At 47.0% G+C, this 22,495-nt stretch overlaps 2 protein-coding genes across 2 annotated transcripts; both read left to right on the top strand.

Moving 5' to 3' along the window:
* Nucleotides 1–438: 438 nt before the first annotated feature.
* taf1b (TATA box binding protein (Tbp)-associated factor, RNA polymerase I, B) lies at nt 439–7,568 on the top strand. Its single transcript, XM_018743509.2, has 15 exons — nt 439–514; nt 674–781; nt 2,112–2,196; nt 2,345–2,442; nt 2,663–2,755; nt 2,954–3,056; nt 3,838–4,015; nt 4,522–4,621; nt 4,869–5,016; nt 5,411–5,588; nt 5,717–5,760; nt 6,093–6,183; nt 6,543–6,613; nt 6,806–7,031; nt 7,337–7,568. Exons 1-15 carry the CDS (start codon nt 497–499, stop codon nt 7,533–7,535), a joined length of 1,740 nt encoding a protein of 579 aa, XP_018599025.1. The 5' UTR covers nt 439–496; the 3' UTR covers nt 7,536–7,568.
* Nucleotides 7,569–18,633: 11,065 nt separating this feature from the next.
* On the top strand, nt 18,634–22,019 carry klf11a (Kruppel like factor 11a). Its single transcript, XM_018743941.2, has 4 exons — nt 18,634–18,814; nt 20,056–20,301; nt 20,476–21,418; nt 21,610–22,019. Exons 1-4 carry the CDS (start codon nt 18,764–18,766, stop codon nt 21,918–21,920), a joined length of 1,551 nt encoding a protein of 516 aa, XP_018599457.2. The 5' UTR covers nt 18,634–18,763; the 3' UTR covers nt 21,921–22,019.
* The last annotated feature ends 476 nt before the right edge of the window (nt 22,020–22,495 follow it).

Below are 22,495 nucleotides of genomic sequence, written 5' to 3' on the forward strand. Positions count from 1 at the left end.
ATTCAGACCTTTCCATTTTATACTTTTAGTGTTTTTTTCAGGTTGTTTAAGCATAGTGTACACCTTATTTTCAGTTTGCTCAAAGACGACAAATCTGAACGGATAACCGTTCAACACAGCGGCACGTGATGGCGAGGCTTGGCGCGCGCGCGCGCCCCCGCCTGGAACAACGTTGAATTAACCAAACGTTGAATTAACCAAACGTTGAATTAACCAAACGCTTCACGTCCGTGTCCCTGCTGAAGTAGCAGTCAGCGGTCGCAGGGTCCTTTTGATATTACTTCCCTACGTGAAAATTCCAACATTTCGTAGTAAGTTTTTTTTTTTTTGTTTTTTTTAAACGTTACGTCACTTTCAACGGCCGCTCGAACCTCTGTCGAAGTTAAGGTGCAGGGTTTGTTGCAGGCCGTCCCGAATTCAGCGTTACGCACCGGAAGTGCTGTTTTCTTATTTACCACGTTCGGCTCAGGCAGTACGGACTACCGTGTGGGGTATCATGGACGAGCCGCTTATTGTAAGTTTCCACGAGCTGGCTGCGCTGCTGTGTTTTTGTGACGGTGAGCCAGAGAGTCCACGAATCAATAGAAGTGATGACAGTGTCATTCTACGAGTCTCGTACTATGCTTCCGTTGCACTTTTCCTTGCATTTGTTTTTTTTGTGTGTCTCGCACAGGCCCAGGGCTCCTCCTTCCAGGAGCAGTGCTCCCAGTGCTCTGCCGTGGACTGGGGCGTCACGGAGGAGGGCGGCTACTTCTGCAGGTCCTGCCACAATGTGATCGAGGTGAATACTCAGCTCAGTTTTTTTTTTCTTTCTTTCTATATAATACTTACAGTTATTCATTTTAGTTGATTTCTTTCCAGTCCAGCGTCGTACACAACAGTCACTGTGCCACTACACACACAATTACTTATTTGTACAGCTTTTTATTCCTTTTTTTCTAATATTTGGGGTAAGTACTTTGCTCATGGGTTCTACTAGCTGGAGGTGCGATTTGAACCTGTGACTTTTGGGTCCAAAGGCAGCAGCTGCTCTAGCTACTACTACTAGCGGTCATGTAACACAGGGCCACATCTATACACTTAGTTTACACAAGGGTTACTACTTGAGTACCTCATAAAAGAGCATGACATCAGGACTAATGTGGGAACAATGAAATATTTGATGCAAAAAAACTTTTGTCCTCAGTGACTATGACCTGGTGCCCATACTATGTTACTACTAAAAGATATGTAAATCACACACACGTTGTTCGTGGCAAACCAGAGCCTAACCCGGCAGCGCAGGGCACAGGGCCGGAGGGGGAGGGGACACACCCAGGATGGGACGCCAGTCCATTGCAAGGCACCCCAAGCAGGACTCGAACCCCAAACCCACTGGAGAGCAGGACCCGGTCAAACCAGCTGTGCCACCGCACCCCCTATTTGTAAATCAGTTTAGTGCTATTTACGTTGTATGTGCATATTATGTATATTGCTGCCAGATTCTAACCTGTGTACTGCCATGTCTTGTATTATATGTCGTATGTGGCACAGAGGTCTAAGAGAAACAAAATTTAGTTCTGCTGTATGTGTAACTCGCCGATAGGTGGACAGACAAAGTTGACTTTGGCTTCACTGACATTCCACGTTCATGCTGTCTGATTAATCGTAATCATTTAATTGTATTTAAGTATTTGGTTTATTTTTTTTTTTGCTTTTTTTTTTTTTTCTTTTGTCTGACACAAAATATTTGTGGTTTTACCTGTACTTATTCATGTGCTGCAGGCAGTGTAGTGGTTAGGGGTGTCACCTTGCTATCTGAAGGTCCCCAGCTCAAATCCTCCTGCATAGAACCCTTATTAAGGTACTTACCCTGAACTCATACAGTAACAATACTTTGCTGTAAAAATGAGTGAGTCATTATGAGGATATTTATGTAATAGTGTAAGTTCCCTTGGACAAAGGTGTCAGCTAAATTATGGTAGCACAAGTACCCTGTTCAGTTTTATTTCTGTTATGTATCACTGATGCCAGTTATTGATTTGCTGAGTATTTAATGTTTGTGTCATTTTGCACATGGGTATTACTCTGCATACATGTCAGCTGAATGAATAAGATGTAAATTCCAACAGAGGACCTTGGAGGTTCTAGATTCATATCACAGCAACTACAGAGTCTCCAGAATTTCCCGTGAATCAAAAAAGAACAAAAAATTAGGTGAGTTTAAGTGGCTGCTGAAGTCCTGCTCTGCTCCTGCAGTACCACTTCTTCGCAGCATTTCCTCGCACAATTTCAGTGTCGCACAGAGAGAAAGGAAAGGGCAAGTTGACGTGCGTCTTACTGGTGCTGCTGTGTGGTCTTGCAGAACATGGGAATGACTGGATGGTGTGTGAAGGCTTCCAGTTCATTCTCAAACACCAGGCTGAGGCTCTCCTGGAGATGGGAGTGTGCCCTCAGTTCAAGGTGTGTAAGTGTCTGTGAGTGTGTGAAGCTGGGGATGCTGATGTGACAAGTGGAGATCCAGCTGTTGAGAAGATTTAAATTATTTTGTGGGGAAAATTGAGACACCATAAGTTTTGTTGCTGACATGAGAAGGAGAAGACAAATGAAATGTGTGTGAATATGTGGAATGTTGTTAAACTGCATGGAATTTGCTGTTGATCTTTTTTCTTTTCTCCACAAGGATGATGTGTTGTGTAATTTTTGGAGGCGATACCTTCAGAAAAGCAACCAGGCATACACCAGAAATCCAGTGACTGTAGAGAGGTTTCAGCTGGTGAGTTTGTGCATTATATGCTTGTAATCTGTGTTACAATCCAGAATTTAGAATGAAGGCTACAACTATTGTGTTATGAACAACAAGGAGCTGGAATATTGTGTTGTCTTTCCTGAAGGGATTAAAACACTATGCGTGTGGACTGTTGTGATCTGACACTCATTCACATGACGGCATCTCCTTATTGTGGTGTTATAGGGTTCTGATACAGATGGCGCCTCTGAATCCCTGTCCTTGAGTGACTTCTGTCCATCTGCGAGTGAAACGGATGTGGAGAGCAGCGCACCCAGCTCTATCTCGGGTATGGAGGGTGGTGGACTCAGGGCATGAACCCCCCCCCCCCCTTTACTGCGTAGCACAGGCAGCAAAGCTACCATGACAGCTCTTAATAAAGGTTTCCATGACAAATTTCAGATATCTAGTGATTTAGTTGCTAATTTTGCTGATGGCTTTTTTTTTTTTTTTTTTTTTTTTTCCCCCCCCCCCCCCAGCAACTTGGTGTTAACCTACACTGGATTGACTACATTTTACATTTATTTGTTTAGCTGATGCATTTCTCCAAAGTGACTTCCAGTGTTAAGCTACTTAGTTATTTACCTGATTTATTCAGCTGGGTAATTTTACTGGGGAAATTTAGGGTGAGTACCTTGCTCAAGGGGATTACAGCTGAATGTGCGAATCAAACCTGTGATCTTCGGGTCCAAATGCTACCAGTTGCCCCTGGCTGAGTAATATTTATTGGAGCAATTTTAAGGTAACTACTGTGCTCAATGGTACTGCAGTTGAAGTGTGATTAGAACCTGTGGCCTTTAAGTTCACAGGGACCATCTTACATGCTATGCTTATACCACTGTATACCAGGAATCATGCCAGGGAATGTCAAACCAGGTCTGCAGTGAAGTCAAGAGCTAAATGAAACCTAGTTAATGAAGAGCTCTCTTGAAGTAGTGCTAGGATTGCAGCTGAGATTCCTGTAGTAGATTAGATATTCATTGCTTTTCCAGAGCTGAGAGAAGGCAGGAAAATGGACAGTCTGTCAGTGTCAGAGCTTAACATGTGTGATTCTTTGCGGGCATCTCCAGGTTTCTCCAGCGATGGGGGTGCCTCTTCAGTGTGCTCCGGGTCCCTGGATGCAAACTCCTACCATTCCACAGCGGAGAGGAAGAGGTGGAATCTGATGACCATGCCCATGACCCTGGCCTTCTGTCACCTGTCACTGCTGTGGCTCCGTGAGGCGCTCACCCTGTCTGACCTCCTCCGGTACGGTGTGGTTGGCAGAAGGAGTAGTCAGAAGTTAGGTGTGGTAAAGAGACAAGTACTTGGAGAGCTGGGAATGGCAATGAGGCTGGAAAATAAAATTTTAAAAAAAGCAGTATGGAAAAGGTGAAGTGGAGCTTTGTGGGCAGAGGAAGATCAGAGGTGGATTGGTATAAGTAAAATGGGTGCTGTGATGATTGCTTTGTACTGAGAGCTGGCAGCTGAAGAGTTTTAATCAACTTTTGCATGTGGCACTCTGGGCAATGGGGAAAGTATGCTTCCCATCCTTTGCCTTCATCCTGTCTGAGGAAGTCACAGAACTGACAGCTCACTTACACTACCCTTTGTGGAGGTGGAAGGTGTTCTGTAGATGTCATTTTTGTGTGGTGAGTCTCAGAGCTGCTTATTTGTGTGGTTTTTGTGTCATCCGTTAGTGGTTGGGATACTACCTGAGGCAGGCTTTTACTCAAATGCAAACTGGTCTTTGTACTGGTGGGTGTGTTTACCAGGTTTGTGGCAGAGGGCCATATTCCCTACATCAACGCCTACCAGGTCTTCCCAGAAGAGATGAAGCTCTACGGCAAGGACTCGCAGATCTTCAGAGTGGAGGTGAGAGTTCTCGGGACAAGGTGTGGACTGATCATTCCACAGGATGAGGATAGGACTAGACTGGGGGGTTGGAACAGTGAGTGCTATGAATTCCTCTTGTTGCCCAGAGACTTCTTGGAGCCTGAATGCATTAAAGACTAGTCTCCAGCTTTTCTTTAAGTCCTTAAGGAATCAGCAAAGAAGGGGGTGGGTTTCCATATGAAATATTGGTGTCACTCCAACATATTGTATGTTTTTCTTCCTCCAGTCCATTCCATCCCACAGGAAGGTCCAGCAAGAGGCCCACAAACTAGCTGTCTTTTTGGATCTGCCCCGGTTTCCACCCGTGACTCAGGAGTACATGCTCCACCCAGCCCTCCTTTCCCTCAAATATCTGACTGAGGCCAACCTTCCAGGTGTGTTGTTTAAAACCATACTATGTTGATGGCCAGAATGCCAGCACAGGGTGTTTCTGTGGATCACACCAAAGCAGCCGGGCAGTGTCTGACAGAATGATCCAAGGATGATTGGCGATCTAGAACGCCAATGGATGAACAACATTTAACAGCATAGATTTCTTGGCCCACTGAAGGCACTCAGTCTGTTTACACCATAATTGTCATTTGTATGATTAATAGAAAAAAATATTCTGGTGTAGTTTTGTCATTGCTGTGTGGTGTAGCTATTATCAGTTTGTCTTGTATATTTATGTAGAACACTTTTCCAGACATACACTGTAAATGTGAAACATTGTGCGAGCTTTTGTCTCCATTTCTTCTCTTCTTTGCCAACACTGGGTCTGACACTCAGATGAGCTGCATCTCTGGGTCTGCAGAGTGATGGAACAGGCTGGTGTTGGAGAAGGGACCTATCTGACCTATGACCCTCTGGGCAGAAAGTCCTGCCTCCTTAGCTACGACATCCTGGCTGCTGCACTCATCATTGTAACAATGAAGCTGCTGTTCAAAATGGATGACCAGAAGGAGTGGTAAGTGAATCTGAAAGTCTGAGCTTTGCAGGTCAGGTGTAGATTTATTTATTTAAAAAGTGTTATAGTGATGTAATTCCTGGAAATAGTCTCCCACATTTCCCTTGTTTATTTTCATGAATCTCCAGGAAATTATCCAAGAAAACTGACACTGAAAACAAGCAAAACAAAGGTAATGTGTTCCATTACTAGTTCTGAAAATCTGAGTTTTTATAGTTTTACTAATTCTCTGGACTTGTATGGGGTTTGAGTAGGTACGCGTGAAATTTTGGGTTCCTCCAGTTATGTTTTCCGTACAGGGGGTTTCCCCATCACCAGTTGGTTACTGAGGAATGATCCAGTCATATTTATTTTTTTATTTCTGTGTATTTGATTTGGTGTTGATTTTCTTCAAACTGCTATGGACTTCTATGACAATTAACTCTGCTGATAACGTCATGCTTCATAGTGCTTACGTGTCACTAATAATAGTTCTTTTGCCTCTCCTCTTTATATGTCTGGCAGATAATGGCATCTTCTGTTTACGGAAGTGGTATAAGACAGTCCAGCGGGCTCTGGACTTGGCCAAAGAGAAAGAAGTTGAAGAGATTGCAAGGTGAGTCCATGCCATTCAGACTTTACCTATTTTTTGTTTTCCTTGTGGGTTTTCTTGTGCTCTGATCACTTTATTTTCCCCTTTTTCTTCTCTTAATGTGTATATACACTATTACATGTAGTACAGAAATGATAAGTTTATTCAATTTGCTTCAAAGTGCCATATACTGAATTTTTTTCACATAAAAAGTTAATTAAAAAGGCTGTCTGCAGAAGACACTTGCCAAAGCTTTGTTGTAGCAGAAGTTGAACTAGAAGCCAGCAGCTTAGAGAAAGAAATGAGCAAAGAATGAAGCCAAGCCTTTGGATCTGTAAAGTCATTCTTATCCTGCCTTGAAAGCTACTCTTATACATCTGCAGGCAGTCCTGGAAGCCCCGAAAACCACTGTATTCCTCCAGGAAGCAGAAGTGTGTGATCCTGAAGCGGAGACGTGAGTGACTGGAGTGATAATTTTGTCTGGAAGCATAGAAAGGAACAAGTCACTATGTCAGAGAAGGGGGTGTCGGTAATTTATATGTTGTCTGTATATAAGCAGTGTTAGGAATGAGAACATTTTCCATGGGATAGCTGTTTTTTGACTGGCATCACTTGTTTGTTTGTTTCCCCTTGCACCTCTGAGCAGGAGTGGTGGAGCATCTTCAGACCTCCTTCCAAAAGCTCACAAACTCTACTCCTGAGCCCCAGCAGAGCCCACCCTGCAGCTTCCGCTTCAGGTGGGGTGAGGTGGATGGAGATGGACCCAGTTACTACAATCAGCACCTGGGCTCTGTCGTGATGGAAAAGAATGGTTCTCTTCACCTCATGAACCCGAAGTACTGGCACACAGCACTAAAGCCCTGCCAACCAAAGTGAGATTTCCTTTTTCTTTTCACTTCTCCCTTTTTGCTTTCTTACTAACCTTTTTTTCTTAAGTCTAAGGGGGTTAGCTCAGTTTGCTTTTAGATTCTGTCAAGACATTAATAGTCTATCAGTGTCTTGCTCTTGTCTCTTGTGTTAAAGCAGTGTTACATCTCCATCAAAGCAGGAAAGCACTGGTGTTGCTTGAAAGTACACTTGTAGTGAGGAAGCACATTGATGTGGACCTGTATGTGGAAAGTGGGGACCAACTTGTGCGACGATGAGTGATAGATTTGTGCTGATTTGCATCCTGCAGGCAGTGCCGTGACCATTTCCGGGAGATAGAGCCCACCCTACCCAGGAGCTACATCTTCCTTCTGCAGCTCTTTTCTTTTTTGCTGGGTGTGGGTGAGTCTTGCATTCATGCGCAGGTCATCCAGGTGGAGCGACTACTCATCAGAAATGCACCCAGGACACCCTCTGCTCAGAAACTGCAACAGAAGCAGAAAAATTAAAGGCTGAGACAAGAGGATGCCACAGCAACTGACATTCCAAAAATAGTAATAGTTCATTTTTCATGATTTTTTTTCATTCCTATCTTTATTTTTTTTAAATTTGAGTAAATATATTTATTTGTAAGGCTCTTATAAAGTCCAGTAAATGGTTAAATTTAAACTGTCATACTTGATGTGTATGACATTGTTTGAGTCATACTTTGCAGGAATGAGCTGTTGTCTGTACTTGTTTTCTTCCATATACTGCATCTCGCAGACCTGCTTGACATCCAAAAAGTAATGACATATCAAACCAGAAATTACTAACTTGTTTTCTGTAAAGTAGTAAACCATCAAAACTTTTGCTACAGTGTTCAGCTATGTATGTGTCTTTGTATTGGAAAATGAGGAAGTTTGCTGCAGTTGAACCGTGCAGTCATGTAGCAGGTGGTCTGTCAAGTTGAGATCTGAAGTTACAAGGGTTTGGAAATAAACAGGCAACTAAAGTTTGAAACCTGTGCACATAATAACAAAGAATGTGAACATTTAGCGGATCAATGCATTGATTTAATCAAATTGTGAACTCTGCAATTACCCCAAGCATCCAGTAGAGGGAGACAATGAGTAAAACAAAAGCTTGGTCAAAATAAGAAAGCTTTTATCCTCCTATCAGGGGTGAGAACAGTTGCATCCTGTCTCTCCATATTTCTCCTCTTGCTGTTATCTCTCCGCATCCTTCGGGTGTTTGTGCTAGGTAGCTGTCTCAGCACAGTCCTCTCAGGGAGGAAGTGAAGTTCTCTCTCACGTCAACATCCATTCGCCACACCCGCTGCCTGGGCTGTGTGTTTGACAGCACGAGCACCAGAAGTGCAGGGGAACATAGGCACAGACCAGTGTGGCTGGCAGCAAGCACTCCTGCCTCTAGTGAAATACACATAGTCTAATCACACTGAATTTTCTGTATATACTCAACAAACACACCTGCTTTCCTGTCAAAATATACTCACTCACAAACAGGCCCTCAACAGGCAAGCACTGTTCTCACTGAAAATTTATCGCAATTTGATTTGATTAATGGAAGCACACCTTCTCAACAGGCTGTAGCCATCTCACACAACTGTTATCCTTTCATTGTGGACCTTTCCTTTTACCCTGCTGCCTGAAACTGCATTGTTAGGTGACCACTATTTGAAAAGGCTTTGCTTGCATTGCCTGGACACCTAGAATCGGGAGGAATATCTCATATCCAAGGTGTTTTTTCCTGACGGAGGGGTTCAGTGCACAGTGTAAGAGTGTTCTTGGGTGCCTTCCTGTTGTTCAGTGTGCCTCCTTGGCATTCTACATTGTGCCGTTAGATACTCCTTAAAATATCTTCCAATGAGAAGTGCTGTGCCCCCACCCCACCAAGAGAATGGAAGTAACAGTTGAGACGCCACTTTATTAGTCATCGTTGATTATGTCATCAGGCCACAAAAGATGCGAGGCACAAAGTGACCACCAGTTATTTACATTTATTTATTTAGCAGATGCTTTTCTCCAAAGCGACTTCAAATGAACTCTATGTGGTGTTATGAGCCCACACACCTTATTTATCAAGGTGACTTACACTGCTAGATACACAACTTACAATGGGTCACTCATCTATACATCCAATATAAAAATACCACTTTCTTTGCAACTATATGTGGTGTTCTTCAAAACATATGAAACAAAGATGATATTTTATGCGGAGGACCACCAAAGAATTCTGGGATCACGTGAGCATTGCTCAGCGATTGCTGATTCTGCTCTGACTCAGCCAAGATCCGGTGCCGTTGAACTCGAGTGCGGAGCCGGGGATGTAGATATGCTCAGACTGAAGACAAACTCTCGCTGGAGCGAGTCATCACTCCGACACCGCCAGGAAATTTCGGTGTTTTAAGAATACATCCACTTGCACATGGAGTACAAAGGGTAGTTTGTAGGGTTGAGGGAGGGTGATCTGGTGCTCAGCAACGCTAACGGTCAAAGTAAACAACGTAATGTTCTGTGTAAATGGTGCTTGAGAGTGCGTTAAATGTGGTAACTAGCAAAAACGTGACCTAAGGAGGAGATGGGGCAATAGGCAGGCAGAGATTGATTATGCCAGATGGGCGTGGATGTGTCTGTGGCGGTTGCCGTGGCGCACTTCCATGGCGGTCAGCTGACTGCCTAAAAGTAAACAGAGCCACGTGCATCCTGAAGTCACAGGCTGGCCACCCCCCCATCTGTGACACGGGCAAAAGAACTACTGAAACAACCTAGTCAGTGCACGCCGGCATATTCACATGTGTGCTGGAGTAGTTTTATGTTCTGTATCAAGTGTTCTGTATTATTTCTCTCGTTAGAGGAAACAGGATGTTTTTCAACTTTGCTTGTTAGAAATGTTCCATACACCCACAAAAATGCCCTGGCACCGTTCAGGGATGCTTGCCGCTTGGCGCAGCCCCACGCGCTGGTTTGTGTTTGACCGGGCTCATGTCCAGCGCCCGTGATTCTGGCCTTCCACCAGAGAAGAGTGAGCAAACAAACGGCCACCTTTGCGAGAGTGTGCGGCCAAGGTTCGCTCTGCCCCAGTGCCTGTGTTTGGACCCCCCCGTGCTGGACCTGTGCCACGCTGCGTTGCACCCTTAGCAGTAGAAAGGTTGAGCGCACCGAGTGGTGCTGTCCTCCAAGACTTTGTCTGGTGTCAGCACCCTGGACAAGTGCTTATGAGTTTGTTCACACAAGGAGCACAGCGTTTGACGTTTGTCTGAATGGTTGTTCTTGATGGCTGGCGTCTATTTCAGTGTATTTGTTATTCATATTCCATTAATCCCTACAGTACTTTGTGAAAACACCGTCTTTACCGACTGCAGATCCAGCAATGCAACCTGATGCCGAGGTGTCCGACAAATGAAACCTTGCCGTTTTAGGAACATTTCTGCATTACTCAGTTTACCCTCTGTCTTAGTTTATTTTACAGTGAGCAGGCTCTGTTAATCACTGGATTGCTCGTTTAAGTCTCGAATAACAGCTGCCATCATGCGTGCGTGCGTGTGTGTGTGTGTGTGTGTGTGTGTGTGTGTGTGTGTGTGTGTGCATGCGTGCAGTGTTTGACAGTCCTCTCCCTCCCTACCATCGCAGTCCCACTGTACGTGCGGTGAAACACGGAGGAGCTTGACACCCTGATGCTAGAGACTGGGTGCTCACAAGCCTGAAGGGGGGGGGTGGGGGGGGTGGCAATCCATCTGACTTGTGTATTATTTATGCGCGGCAACATTCGGCCAACGACGGGTCCTCTGAGGTCTGTCAGATTTTGTGCGAAGGGAGATCAGGGCATTAAATGAGATAACTTTCCATCAGAATGCATTGTGTTAATAATGTGTTGGTGCATTATTTATTCTCTCATTAATTATCCATTTCTTCTCTTTTATTTTGATTTATCCATTTTGGCTGTGTGGTGGCGTGGCGGGTTTGGCCTGTGCCTGCTGTATGGTGCATCTGGGGTTCGAGCCCCGCTGGGGGTGCCCTGCGGCGGACCGGCGTCCCCCCCCCAGCCCCGTGCCCTGCTCTGCCTTGTAGGCTCCGGCTCACCGTGACCCCGGCTGTAGCAATTGCAAAAAAAAAAGAAAAATAGAGTTTCGGCAGGTGCTGTGCCCTGAAACCTGTGGCCTGGAAAGTCAGGATTTAAAGACAGTAGCCTCTGAGCTCATCCCACTCAACCAGGCATCGCAGAGCTTGTTAAGGAGGACAATCCGGAGCCTTCCACCTAATCCCGGGAGCAAGTCCCATGCAGCTCCCTGTCTGGACAGAGGACAAGGTGCGGGTCAGCAGGGGACACTTTGGAGAAGGAGGTGACAGCTGGCATTTCAAAACAAGACCTTTTCTTCCCAGTTCGAGATGGTCGAGTCCTTCTCTGACTGGCTCGATTCTGTTGTTTTTCATGCTGCGTATCCATTCTGTGTGTGTGTGTGTGTGTGTCTTTCCATATTCCCTCAACACAGGCTATGACTGCTGTGGAAGGGTGTCACCCTGGGACAGAAATGGCAGCCCGGACGCCGTTGCCAAGGTGACAGCGGAGAGGAAGCGGGCAGGCGCCGCCAGGAAGTGCCCACTGCAGAGTCAGCACCAGACGCACCAGTTGAGTCCTGCTGCTGAACTCACAGTAACACAGCAGCACTACTCTTGTTAGGGCCTTTTATCCTTAATATAGTATTCATTGTATAAAGGGTTCCTTCATAGTCCTGCCTGCCCTGCAAGGTGGCACAAATTAGGTTTTATGACATATTGTATGTGTATATATTAATACGTAGATGAATGTCCTCACTGAGCATTGGAATTCTGTTTAATACTCACACACACTCACACACACACATCATCTGAAACTGCTTGTCCCATTTGGGGTCACGGGAAGCTGGAGCCTAACCCGGCAGCACAGGGCGTAAGGCTGGAGAGGGAGGGGACACACCCAGGACGGGACGCCAGTCTGTCGCAAGGCACCCCAAGCGGGATTCGAACCCCAGACCCACTGGAGAGCAGGACCCGGTCCCCCCCATTTAATACTGTTCAGTATTTTTTACTTTTATGTTAAATTTTGCGGGGGGGGGGGGGGTGCGGTGGTGCAGTGGGTTGGACCGGGTCCTGCTCTCCAGTGGGTCTGGGGTTCGAGTTCTGCTTGGGGTGCCTTGCGGCGGACTGGCGTCCCGTCCTGGGTGTGTCCCTTCCCCCTCTGGCCCTACGCCCTGTGTTGCCGGGTTAGGCTCCGGTTCCCTGCAACCCCGTATGGGACAAGTGGTTCAGACAGTGTGTGTGTGTGTGCTAAATTTCGCTTAATACTCGACACTAAAGAGCTCAAAGATTTGTGGAGCGCATTACTTGTTTCGCAGACATTTCTACACGCACCACATTTGCACAGCAAGCGTGTTCCGTCGAACAGAAGAAGAAGCGACGCGTTTTCTCGGTGAAACCAAAGACGGGGGCGCGGGGTTGGAGGGGACAGCGGGCGGAAAGCCTGCCAAAGTTCCAAACGGCGGCAGCCACCGCCCTCGGCCTGGGCACGGTCCCCGGGCCAAACCGCAGCTCCTGTCCTCATATGTACCGCTGCTGACGTCCAATGAAAGCAGCGGTGCGGGCACTCCCCGGGAGCGTGGCGCGTACGCCGTAAATTACGCCGGCCGGGTGGGCTCTCGTGGCGCTACCCGAAAAGTGCAGCGCAGCAGGTTGCTGGATATACGCTACACCTGCTGTGCTGTCACGAAGATGATACTGAGTGAAGCTTCCCTAGCGCTCAGCAGAGTGTTTTCACACCGCTTCCCAAAGCTTGGTACACAACGGCAGGCCCAGCAGCTTTAGGTCAACGACGTGGAGCCACGGATTGAAAACGCTCCGATTGCCACATGTTCAGGACATATTGTGTTAACATAAGAGCGCTACTCTGTTTCAGTTTCGTTTCCAAAGAAGAAAGCAAGTTATCCACTCGTTGAAATCGTTTTTTTTTTTTTTTTTTTTTGCCAGGAATGTGGTTGAATGAAACGACAGGACCGCGTGTTTTGAGAAAGGTCGTGGTCTTAGCATCATGCGGATTAGGGAGGTTCGCCGTAGCCTGGCGCTTGTGTAGCACACCTACATGGTCAGCGATCAAGGAAAGGGCCGGAGGCGGCATGATGGAAAGTTCTACAGACTAAGGACTGGAACGATGCGTGATGACCCAGAGTCAAGTGCGCTGGACTCTGGACCGGGGTGGGGTACTGGCGATAAGGCTACACAGAAAATTGCAGATGATATCACATATAGATAAGTGACCTTCAGCCTCTTAGGAAATAATAAAGACTTGAGAGATGGTAAGTAGCCATGGTGTGTTTCTTTATGGGAGCATCTAGTTTTTGTTTGGTACTGGCTTTTCCTGGCCTTTGCGTTTTTACCACGTCTACCCATAGGTGCTCACGTTACAGCCACCTCCACATGACGGGTCAGAACATTTTAAAGAAACGTCAAGGAATTTTCAGGAGAAGAACATGCAGCTCAGTATGGTGAAGCTATTTTGTGTGGATCCTGCCTTCTGATGGTTAGGATCTCCTTGGCTTGGACAAACGCTGCTCTCTCGTCTGGGTCAGCGGGGTGGGCAGGTTCTCTTCGTATCCCTGGCTACGAGCCTGGAATTTATGTACAACTTATTGCGCTTAAAGTCTCAGCACTTACACAAACTCCTTTTTTTTTTTTTACATGACCTACATTTCGCAGCCCACCCACCTATACACACAATCCTGTCTGCTGTGTTAAAGCAGCACAAGCCGCTCGTTGTGCATGTATATATGAAGCTGTGGGTCTTTCTTAGGCCTCCTTGCACCCTGATCCAGATTCTTTGCTGTGCCATGGAAAAGTCAATAAAGAAACTGTCAGGTTTTTTGGTAATTCACATGATTGTTTGTGAGGCCCTAAATGTACACACACACACCGTCTGGAAGTGCTTGTCGCATACAGGGTCGCGGAGAGCCAGAGCCTAACCCGGCAACGCAGGGCGAGGGGCTGGAGGAAGAGGGGACACACCCAGGACGGGACGCCAGTCTGTCGCAAGGCACCCCAAGCGGGACTCGAACCCCAGACCCACCGGAGAGCAGGACCTAGTCCAACTCATCGCACCACCGCACCCCCTGCCCTGAATGTAACTTGCTGAAAATGACAGTAAGGAAATGTTTTCCCTGCAATGGACTGGTATCCCTCTCCAGAGTGTACCATGCCTCCTGCACTAACCTTCCAGGATAGGCTCTGGACCACTGTGACCCTCCGATACAGCGAGAGGTTTTTTGTGACGTGTGGATCGGAAGGTTTTCTAAAGAGACAGAAGTCATGTGGACTGGGCCTTAACAGCGAGTGTTTCTGGCGGAAGAGAAATGACCTGTTGCTGCTGTCACGCCAGGTAAAATCACCCTTTGGTCCCAGGCAGCCGAGACCACGCAACACAAACCCAGAGGTTCCAGGATAAAACTGTGCTGCGATAGTGGGAACTCTAGAAAGTGGTCCATAGGAGCTGCCCCTGGTTTCTTATCTAAGGGTAAACGGTGGATGCTGGAGTACTTTGCATACTCAAAAGATGCAGCCTTTCCTCATGGTAAGAAGCAAACAGTTTTGAAACTGAAAGAAGTGCCAGACATTACCAGGGGTGAACATTTCAAAGGTTCGAGAAACACTAACGGGGTTGAGTGCAAAGCGTATTCCGGGACGGATGCGGATGTCGTTAGGATCAAGTCCTGCTGCTGTGAAACGGGAAGAAAAAGAAAGGTCACAATCATTTGAGAGCTGCGCTTAAGATGTGCCCCCTTCTTTCAGGGTGGTCTCCCGCAGCAATGTTCCGTCTGGCTCTTTTCCCCGGCAGTTCAACGGTTTTGTCCGGGTCAGTGCTTCCTAAAGCACGGTTCTCTCCGTCTCTACTCCTCACTCTAATAAATGTTTACAAGAAAGAGGGAAGCTGGTGAGGTTAACAGTATCCAGACAATTAACGCTACTCTAGCCAGAATAATCTTTGTAAGTCGTCCGTTCCTTCCCCAAAACTCCTCCTCGGTGCCCTCAGTCGTGGGTTGGCCACGAACCTATACGTGGCAGAAGCATGACTGAACTAGTTAAAAAAGGAATATAGGTCAGTCTCTTGCTGAAGCGACCATCTGCACTCTTATTCAGCCTCCGAATTATAAGCGGAGTCGCAAACGTTGTTGCTCGGCTCACATCCTGCCGATAGCGTACATCTTGCACATACGCACAAATAGAACTCCCTATCTAGGATTTCTAGAGGACATGCCATCCCACACACAGCTCTGAAGCAATGAACTTTTTGGCAGACTGTACGAGTGCTGTAAACTCACTGACTGCAAACATCCTCATGCACGGTAAACCTTTCTTTTGTTCTCTCGTGTCAGACGGCTCTGTTTGAGCAAAGATGATAAGAAAGTCAATTTGAAAAACGTTTTGGGGACGACTGTCATCCTCGTGCTCTGGTGTCCTGGCTTACGCCACTGGGCTCTTTTCGCAGGGGGCCTTGAGCCAGCCAGGTGCCATGGAATTCAGCCTGAAAGCTTGAAGAGACCGGTGACGTGGTAACTCTACACACACACGTTGTCTGAAACCGCTTGTCCCAAGCGGGGTCATGGCGAGCTGGAGCCTAACCCGGCAACACAGGGCACAGGGCTGGAGGGGAAGGGGACGCACCCAGGAAGGGACGCCAGTCCGTCGCAAGGCACCCCGAGCAGGACTCGGTCAAACCCACTGCGCCACCGCACCCCCCTCCTGGTAGTCCTAGTAAACAACAGTTTTTTGATGTTTTGTGTGTGGGGAAAAAGATAATTTATCAGCCCAGTCATGCCTTCGCTGCGAACTCAAGCCCATGTACAACATCACATGAGGGTGTAGGAGGTGCTTTAGCTTGGCTTCCCAAAAGCAACCATTTCAGCACTAATATTGTCATAATGCTGGTTTAGCAAAGTGACAACATCATTAACACACTTTCAAGGGTCTGAAATGAGATGCGCCGATTCCGGAATAAGGAAAAAGAAGGACATTAAGTGACAGGTAGCTGGGACACAGGTTGGGAATTTAAAGAGCAACCTTCCCGAAGGCTGTTGAGAAAAACCCACAAAACTGTTACGGTCAACATCAGGGCTGCAGAGTGCTATTTTGGCATGTTCAGGAGGATCAAAAAGCCAGCAAACACGTCCCGCCAGTCATGGTTTTTCCATCTATGATTTACTTCAACATATCATGCAATCAAAATACAACCGGCAACTGCTGGCGAGTGCACTTTGCAGCGAGGAACCAGTGTGTGTCTGAGGTTACGGCGCTGCTCCGTGGGAAGGACCTTGGATGGAACACATTCGCTCGGCTAGGGAAATAAAATCTGCTGAATTAGTTGTTTTTTGCGTGGGGGGTTTGTGTAATACTGAGAGTCACCATAAACGGTGTTCGAAAATGTAACATGACTTGATTCTATGGCGCATGAGGAAGTGAGAAACATGAAATACAGAGCATGGCAAAGTACTCTGTGTATTTTGTATAATGTTTATAATTTCATTTGTAATGAAATACTACCTTCTGACAGATTGTTTAAAGTATTTTACCTGAAAGCGTGTGGTTTACAAAAGGGAGTCATAAATGGCAAAGACGTTTCTCATTTCTTTCTTATTAAGCCATAGGGTAGATAGAGAATATAAGAGGACAGACTGTGGCTTTTTCAACATTAATTCTATATTATGGAAATTACTGCTATTATTTTATTTTCTGTACACTATGATCTGTGGGACAGCTGGCAATGTAGTAGTTAGGGTGACTGCCTTTGGACCCAAAGGTTGCAGGTTTGAGCCTCACCTCTGGCTGTAGTACCCTTGAGCAAGGTACTTACCCTAAATTGCTCCAGTAAAATTACCCAGCTGTACAAATGGGTAAATAACTGTAACCTTAACATTGTACGACGCTTTGGAGAAAAGCGTCAGGTAAATGATCTTGACATTGATTATTAAAAGTATGTTGTTGTAATATATAAGGCCTGCTGTGTTTTTTTTTTTTTTTTGGAGGAGGTCACGTTTTCTCTTTTAAGTTAAAAAAGTGTACTTTCACGAGCTGCTCCGAGCATGATAGAAAACAAGTCTTTTTATTTAAACGTTTTATTTAGAATATTGTTTATCAGCGCTCGCACCCCATCCTTAAAAATAACGTGTCCACAGAAAGAAGGAAGTGTAGAGACGTTTGTTTGCCTTGCCACCTTCCTCCCCCTCCTCAGAGAGGATGAGAAAAAACACCAGTTGAAAGAACTTCCTCCGACCTGTTAATGTCGCTTACGCTCTTCTGCTCGGACACGTCAGCCGGCGCAGATCTTAACGTTAAAAACATTTTAGGTGTGTGGGACGCAAAGGGCCGCCGAAGGGGTTCATGGATGACCGCGACGAAGGGCTTGATCCCAGCCTCCTGCTCTCAGGTCCGGCCCGGAAGAGGATGATGATGATGATGATGATGATGATGAGGAGGGCAGCTGTTTACAGGAGGAGTCACCAGGTCGAGAGCGAACGCTGCCGAGGGACAGGGTGGCGCAAACATGCAGTACATATGCGCTGGGTGTGGGGTGGCCGGCCAGTAACCGCATATGTCAGAACACAAACATTACATGATTTAGTGAGGTCACATCCATGGTATGCCTCTCCCTCACATCTCCCTCACGTTCTTCACCCTGTTTATTCAGCGCACTCCTCTTATATAAGACTTACTGCACTGTACCCTTGGTATGACAGCACAAATGAGGCAATGCGCTGCTATATCGTTAGCAATATTTGCGTTACTGCAAATGCAAAAAAAATGGTGCATATTTCTTGGGGATTTCCATCAAAATAAACGCCGTTTGAAAATCAAAAACGGTAATCTATTTACTTAGCTTTATATATGGCAGTACAGTTGAGTTGTGTAAAAGGGACTTCCTGGAATAAGATAAGGCAATGGCACACTGCAAGATATAGTATTATAAACTGTATCCTGGATTACGTGAAAAACTAATTAGGTCATGAACACAGCAAAGGTGCTGATACGAAGTTCAAATTTTATTCGCACAGTCAGTTTTTCTGAGGGAAGAATCGCGTTCAAAAAAATGAGCCTGTAAAATGCATAATCTCTTTAAAATATTAACAGAAAAATACACGCATATCTGTGTTTATAAGTTGCCATGCCGCAGCGTGAAGCATTATTAGTTCCTCGCGGCAGCAGCAGACCCGCTCGCCGCTCGCCGCGAGCCAGACGCGCGCACGGTATCCCACGATTCCACTCGCTCGGCTGCTCGACCTTTCCCCCAGTTTTCAGGCTTGCAGTTCAACGGGTTCATTCTGACACCGCTGACTCCTGGACACGCCCCCCAACAGCCACGCACCCCCCGATTCCTCCAATCGCGCTGCGGTCACGCACGGACCACGCGCCCTCCCCGCTCCTATTGGGCGGCGTCGCATACACCTAAGTTTTTTATTGGCTGTATGTTGCCACCCGCGAGTCTGTTCTGAAATTTGTTTTTTTTTTTTTTTTTTTTTTTTTTCCTTTTTTTTGTTCCCCCCCCCTTCCTCTGCTGCTCCGTTTTTTTTTTTTTTATCCAGCCAGCTGAGGAGGCTGGACCCGCAGCCGAGCGGTTTTATTTTTATGCCCAACAGCCGAGCTGTTCTACTGGCGGTCTCCTCACCGCTGTCCCCTCCGCTTCATTGTTTCCCGACGCTGAGAAGCAGAACTTGTGCGAAATGCTGACTTACACCTCACAGCAGAACTTAGACACCGAAGACACGAGCAGGGTGAGTTCTAAATTTTGTGACTTTTGTTTTATTTTTTTTCCATGGCATCTGCATGTTGGACAGCCAGGTCAGTTGTACCTGGAAACTGCTGTGTTTATTTCACTTTCAATCAATGGTGTAAAATGAGGATGGCAATGCAGGATGCAAATGCCATTTGATTTTTCCCAGTTGGATCAGTGTGTATGTGGGAAATCATGAGGTGTGTATCGATCAGTTAACATTCATTGTATACAAGAAGAAAATAATAAACGTGTTCTATCTATCATGATAATAAATCCTTCACCTTCAAATATTTGAGGTGTCCTTGTTTTTAATCATCATGTCGCTTAGTCACACACAGTGACAGTTCCCTACTTGTGTTTAATAACTGGAAACCACACAAAGTGAACCAGTCAGTGCTGTTCTCTCTCTCTCACACACTCCTCGTTTCTGGATCTCGCCATCTGATCTGCGCACACGGTCGGTTATTTCTGACACATTGTCCTTCAGATCTGCTCAGTTGATGTGTCTGGGGAGACAGACAATGGTGATGCGTCCGTCCGCTGGAGTACAACCACTGTGAGCGCAGTCTCTCTCACACACACACACACACTCTTACACGCAACATACGGAGGTGCTTCTCTACTTCCCGACGACCAGTCAGTGCCGTGGGTTCCAGGAGCGGGTTCTAGGCCAGCGAACGGGTCACTTGTCACTTCCTGATGGTCTCCCGCGGGTCTCTCACTCCGCGCTCTCACATGGCTGCCGAGTGACGTCACCGCTCGCCCTGTGCGCGGCCACGGGAGGTCCGTGGGAGGATTGTTGTAATGGGAGGCTTTCTGGCTCCGCAGCTCTCTCTGCTGTGCCTCTGCGTTGCTGCTGGGTGTAGCTTGGAGCACCTCGATGCTGTCCTCTAGTGGCCGTGGTGCTGCGTGCAGCCGAGCATCACTCACTCTCACTCTCTCTCTCTCACACACACACACACACACACACACACACACACACACACACACACACACACACACGATTGCCGCCAACATCTGTTCATCTTCATCTCCAGCCACATCTGCCCGTTCACATGAGCGCCACCGTACGCATCCACTCTCTTCCCCTTACACCGTGTTGCTTTCGCTTTATCTTAAGGGCAGAAGAGGTCATAGAGCAATGAGGTTTGGAACTGATGACATTGTAGTAAGACTTCTTGTCCGAGGTCATCACCATGGTTCTTACTCTGTGTGTGCGTGTGTGTGTGTGTGCCTCAGATGGATTTCATGGACATCTGTGTGTCCGTCTTGGAGAGACAGAGACATGACAGCGAGCAATCCTGCAGCAGCACCCTTGGGTACCATGACCTGGAGGCCGCTGAGGCCCTGGTGAGCATGAGCTCGCTGGGTCAGAGGTCGCAGAAGCCCCGGCCTCTCACACCCACCTCTGACTCTTGCGACTCCCTCCTCCTGCACCCTGAAACCAGTGAGCACGTCAAGGACTTCATCTCCCTCTCCTCGCTGGTGGGTGAAAGAATATGAAAACGCACAGAAGCTGCGTGGAACAAAACTGCAAATGTACTTTTTAAAACATCTCATTAAGTATCCTTGCTTATCTGTCATGTAGAATAAATGTGTGTGCTCTCTCCCTCTCTCTATATATGTATATTTTCTTCATTCTCTGCTGCTTTGTTACAGTGCATGACCCCACCTCACAGTCCCAATTTTGCTGAAGCTTCCAGCACTGGTGTCCATACTGCTGTGTCCCCTGTGGCGAGCGGAGGGCTGAGGCCTGCCTCATCAAGAGCAAGGATCTGCTCTGGTCTTCCTTCCAGGAGCACCAGCCGAGCTACTCTGCAACAGTTTATGTCCCCGGCTGAGGAAGCCCCCAGTCAGTTGCCCCCCACAGATCCTGCTTCTGCTCCACCCTGCAGAGCCATGGTGACCAGTGTAATTCGCCACACAGCTGATAGGTCACCTGTGCAGCAAATTCCGCCAGCAGCCCTTGAGCCACAGGCCAAGGCCACGCAGCATCACAAACAACAGCCTCGTGAGGGCCAGCAGCTGTACACCAGTGTCAGCATCTCCCTACCAACACGGTCTTTCTCTCAGAGCATCAGCAGCAGTTACAGCAACACACAGGCTGCAAAGGGGACGGAGGGCAGCACAGCCACAGCCTTGCCAGAAAGCCCAGGTGCCACGTCCATGTCCCCACCGCCTGTCTCTGTCTCCAGCCCTCCAGTCCTCTGCCAAATGGTCCCAGTGAGCGGACAGCCGGGAATGATCTCCACTTTCATCCAGACCCCAGTGCAGACGCAGAAAGGGGCTAAGCCCATCTTGCCCCAGGTACCGTCTTTCTCGCAGCAGATTTTGGTGGGGTCACCCGTGCCACAGGGAACAGTGATGTTTGTGGTACCCCAGTCCCCAGTGTCACAGCCACCCCAGACCGTTGTAACCCTTGGAAACACCAAGCTCCTCCCTCTGGCCCCCGCTCCGGTGTACGTTCCTTCTGGGCAAAGCCCCAGCGCTGTTCCGCACACTGACTTCTCTCGCAGGCGCAACTACATCTGCAACTTCCCCGGCTGCAGGAAGACATACTTCAAGAGCTCCCATCTGAAGGCCCATCTCAGAACCCACACAGGTAATAGAGCTACTGTAATCAGCTGGATAAAGAGTCATTTGCATTCTGAATGCTTTGAAAATATAAAGCAAATTAAGTAGAGAAATAAGTGCACCTGCGTTACTTGTACGGCAATTCTCTGCAGTACTTTACCGTGGGCTTTTACAACACCACGTGTATAGTAATACTTATCTTCCTGTCTCCTCGTCCAGGTGAAAAACCCTTTAGTTGTAGCTGGGATGGCTGCGAGAAGAAGTTTGCCCGCTCCGATGAACTCTCGCGCCACCGGCGGACACACACGGGCGAGAAGAAGTTTGCGTGCCCCGTGTGTGACCGGCGCTTCATGCGCAGTGACCACCTGACCAAGCACGCGCGGCGACACATGACCGCAAAGAAAACCAACGCGTGGCAGTCAGAGGTGCGTAACCTCGGCAAAACCACGACATTGGCGGGCAAGGTCCGGGCACCAGCAGCTCCCAGTCCGACTGCCTCCCTCGGCGTTCTGGTACCGGCACCAAACTAGTTCCTCGCCCTGCCAGGCCACGGAGCCTCTTTAAGACTGACCTCTGAAGAACCACAACGGGATGGCAACAAGAACATGGCTGCTACTAGTAGTTCAATGTAAAATCCCAAACTGATTTTGCACTGGAATTCACATTTCTTTTTGCATCTGTGTACTTTGATTAAAAAGGAACTCTTGTTTATATAAGTAATGTTTTACTAGTTTTATGCATTCTTTTGCCAAAGTCTTTCTGTAAACTGTTTGTCTATCTGTATATTTGTACATATGCATATCTATATATGAATGTATTGTGTATCTCAAACTTGCATTTATTTACAGAATATGAACTGCTATGTTATTGCTATGTTAAAAAACCTCTTAAGTGGACAGTATTCCACACTGTGATTACTACCTACTATTTCATTTTACATATTATTTAATAAATTTTATAATAAAGGATGTGCTGTGTCTATTTTCTTAATATCATATGTACTTTCAGTTTCTATATATGTAAAATTCTGAAACCCTGTCTGACACGATGAGACGTTTGCTGTAACAGAGAACTGTTTGTATATTATGAAAGATTATGAAGCAAT

The sequence above is a fragment of the Scleropages formosus genome, chromosome 1 (assembly GCF_900964775.1).
Source record: "Scleropages formosus chromosome 1, fSclFor1.1, whole genome shotgun sequence".
NCBI classification, from domain to species: Eukaryota; Metazoa; Chordata; class Actinopteri; order Osteoglossiformes; family Osteoglossidae; genus Scleropages; species Scleropages formosus.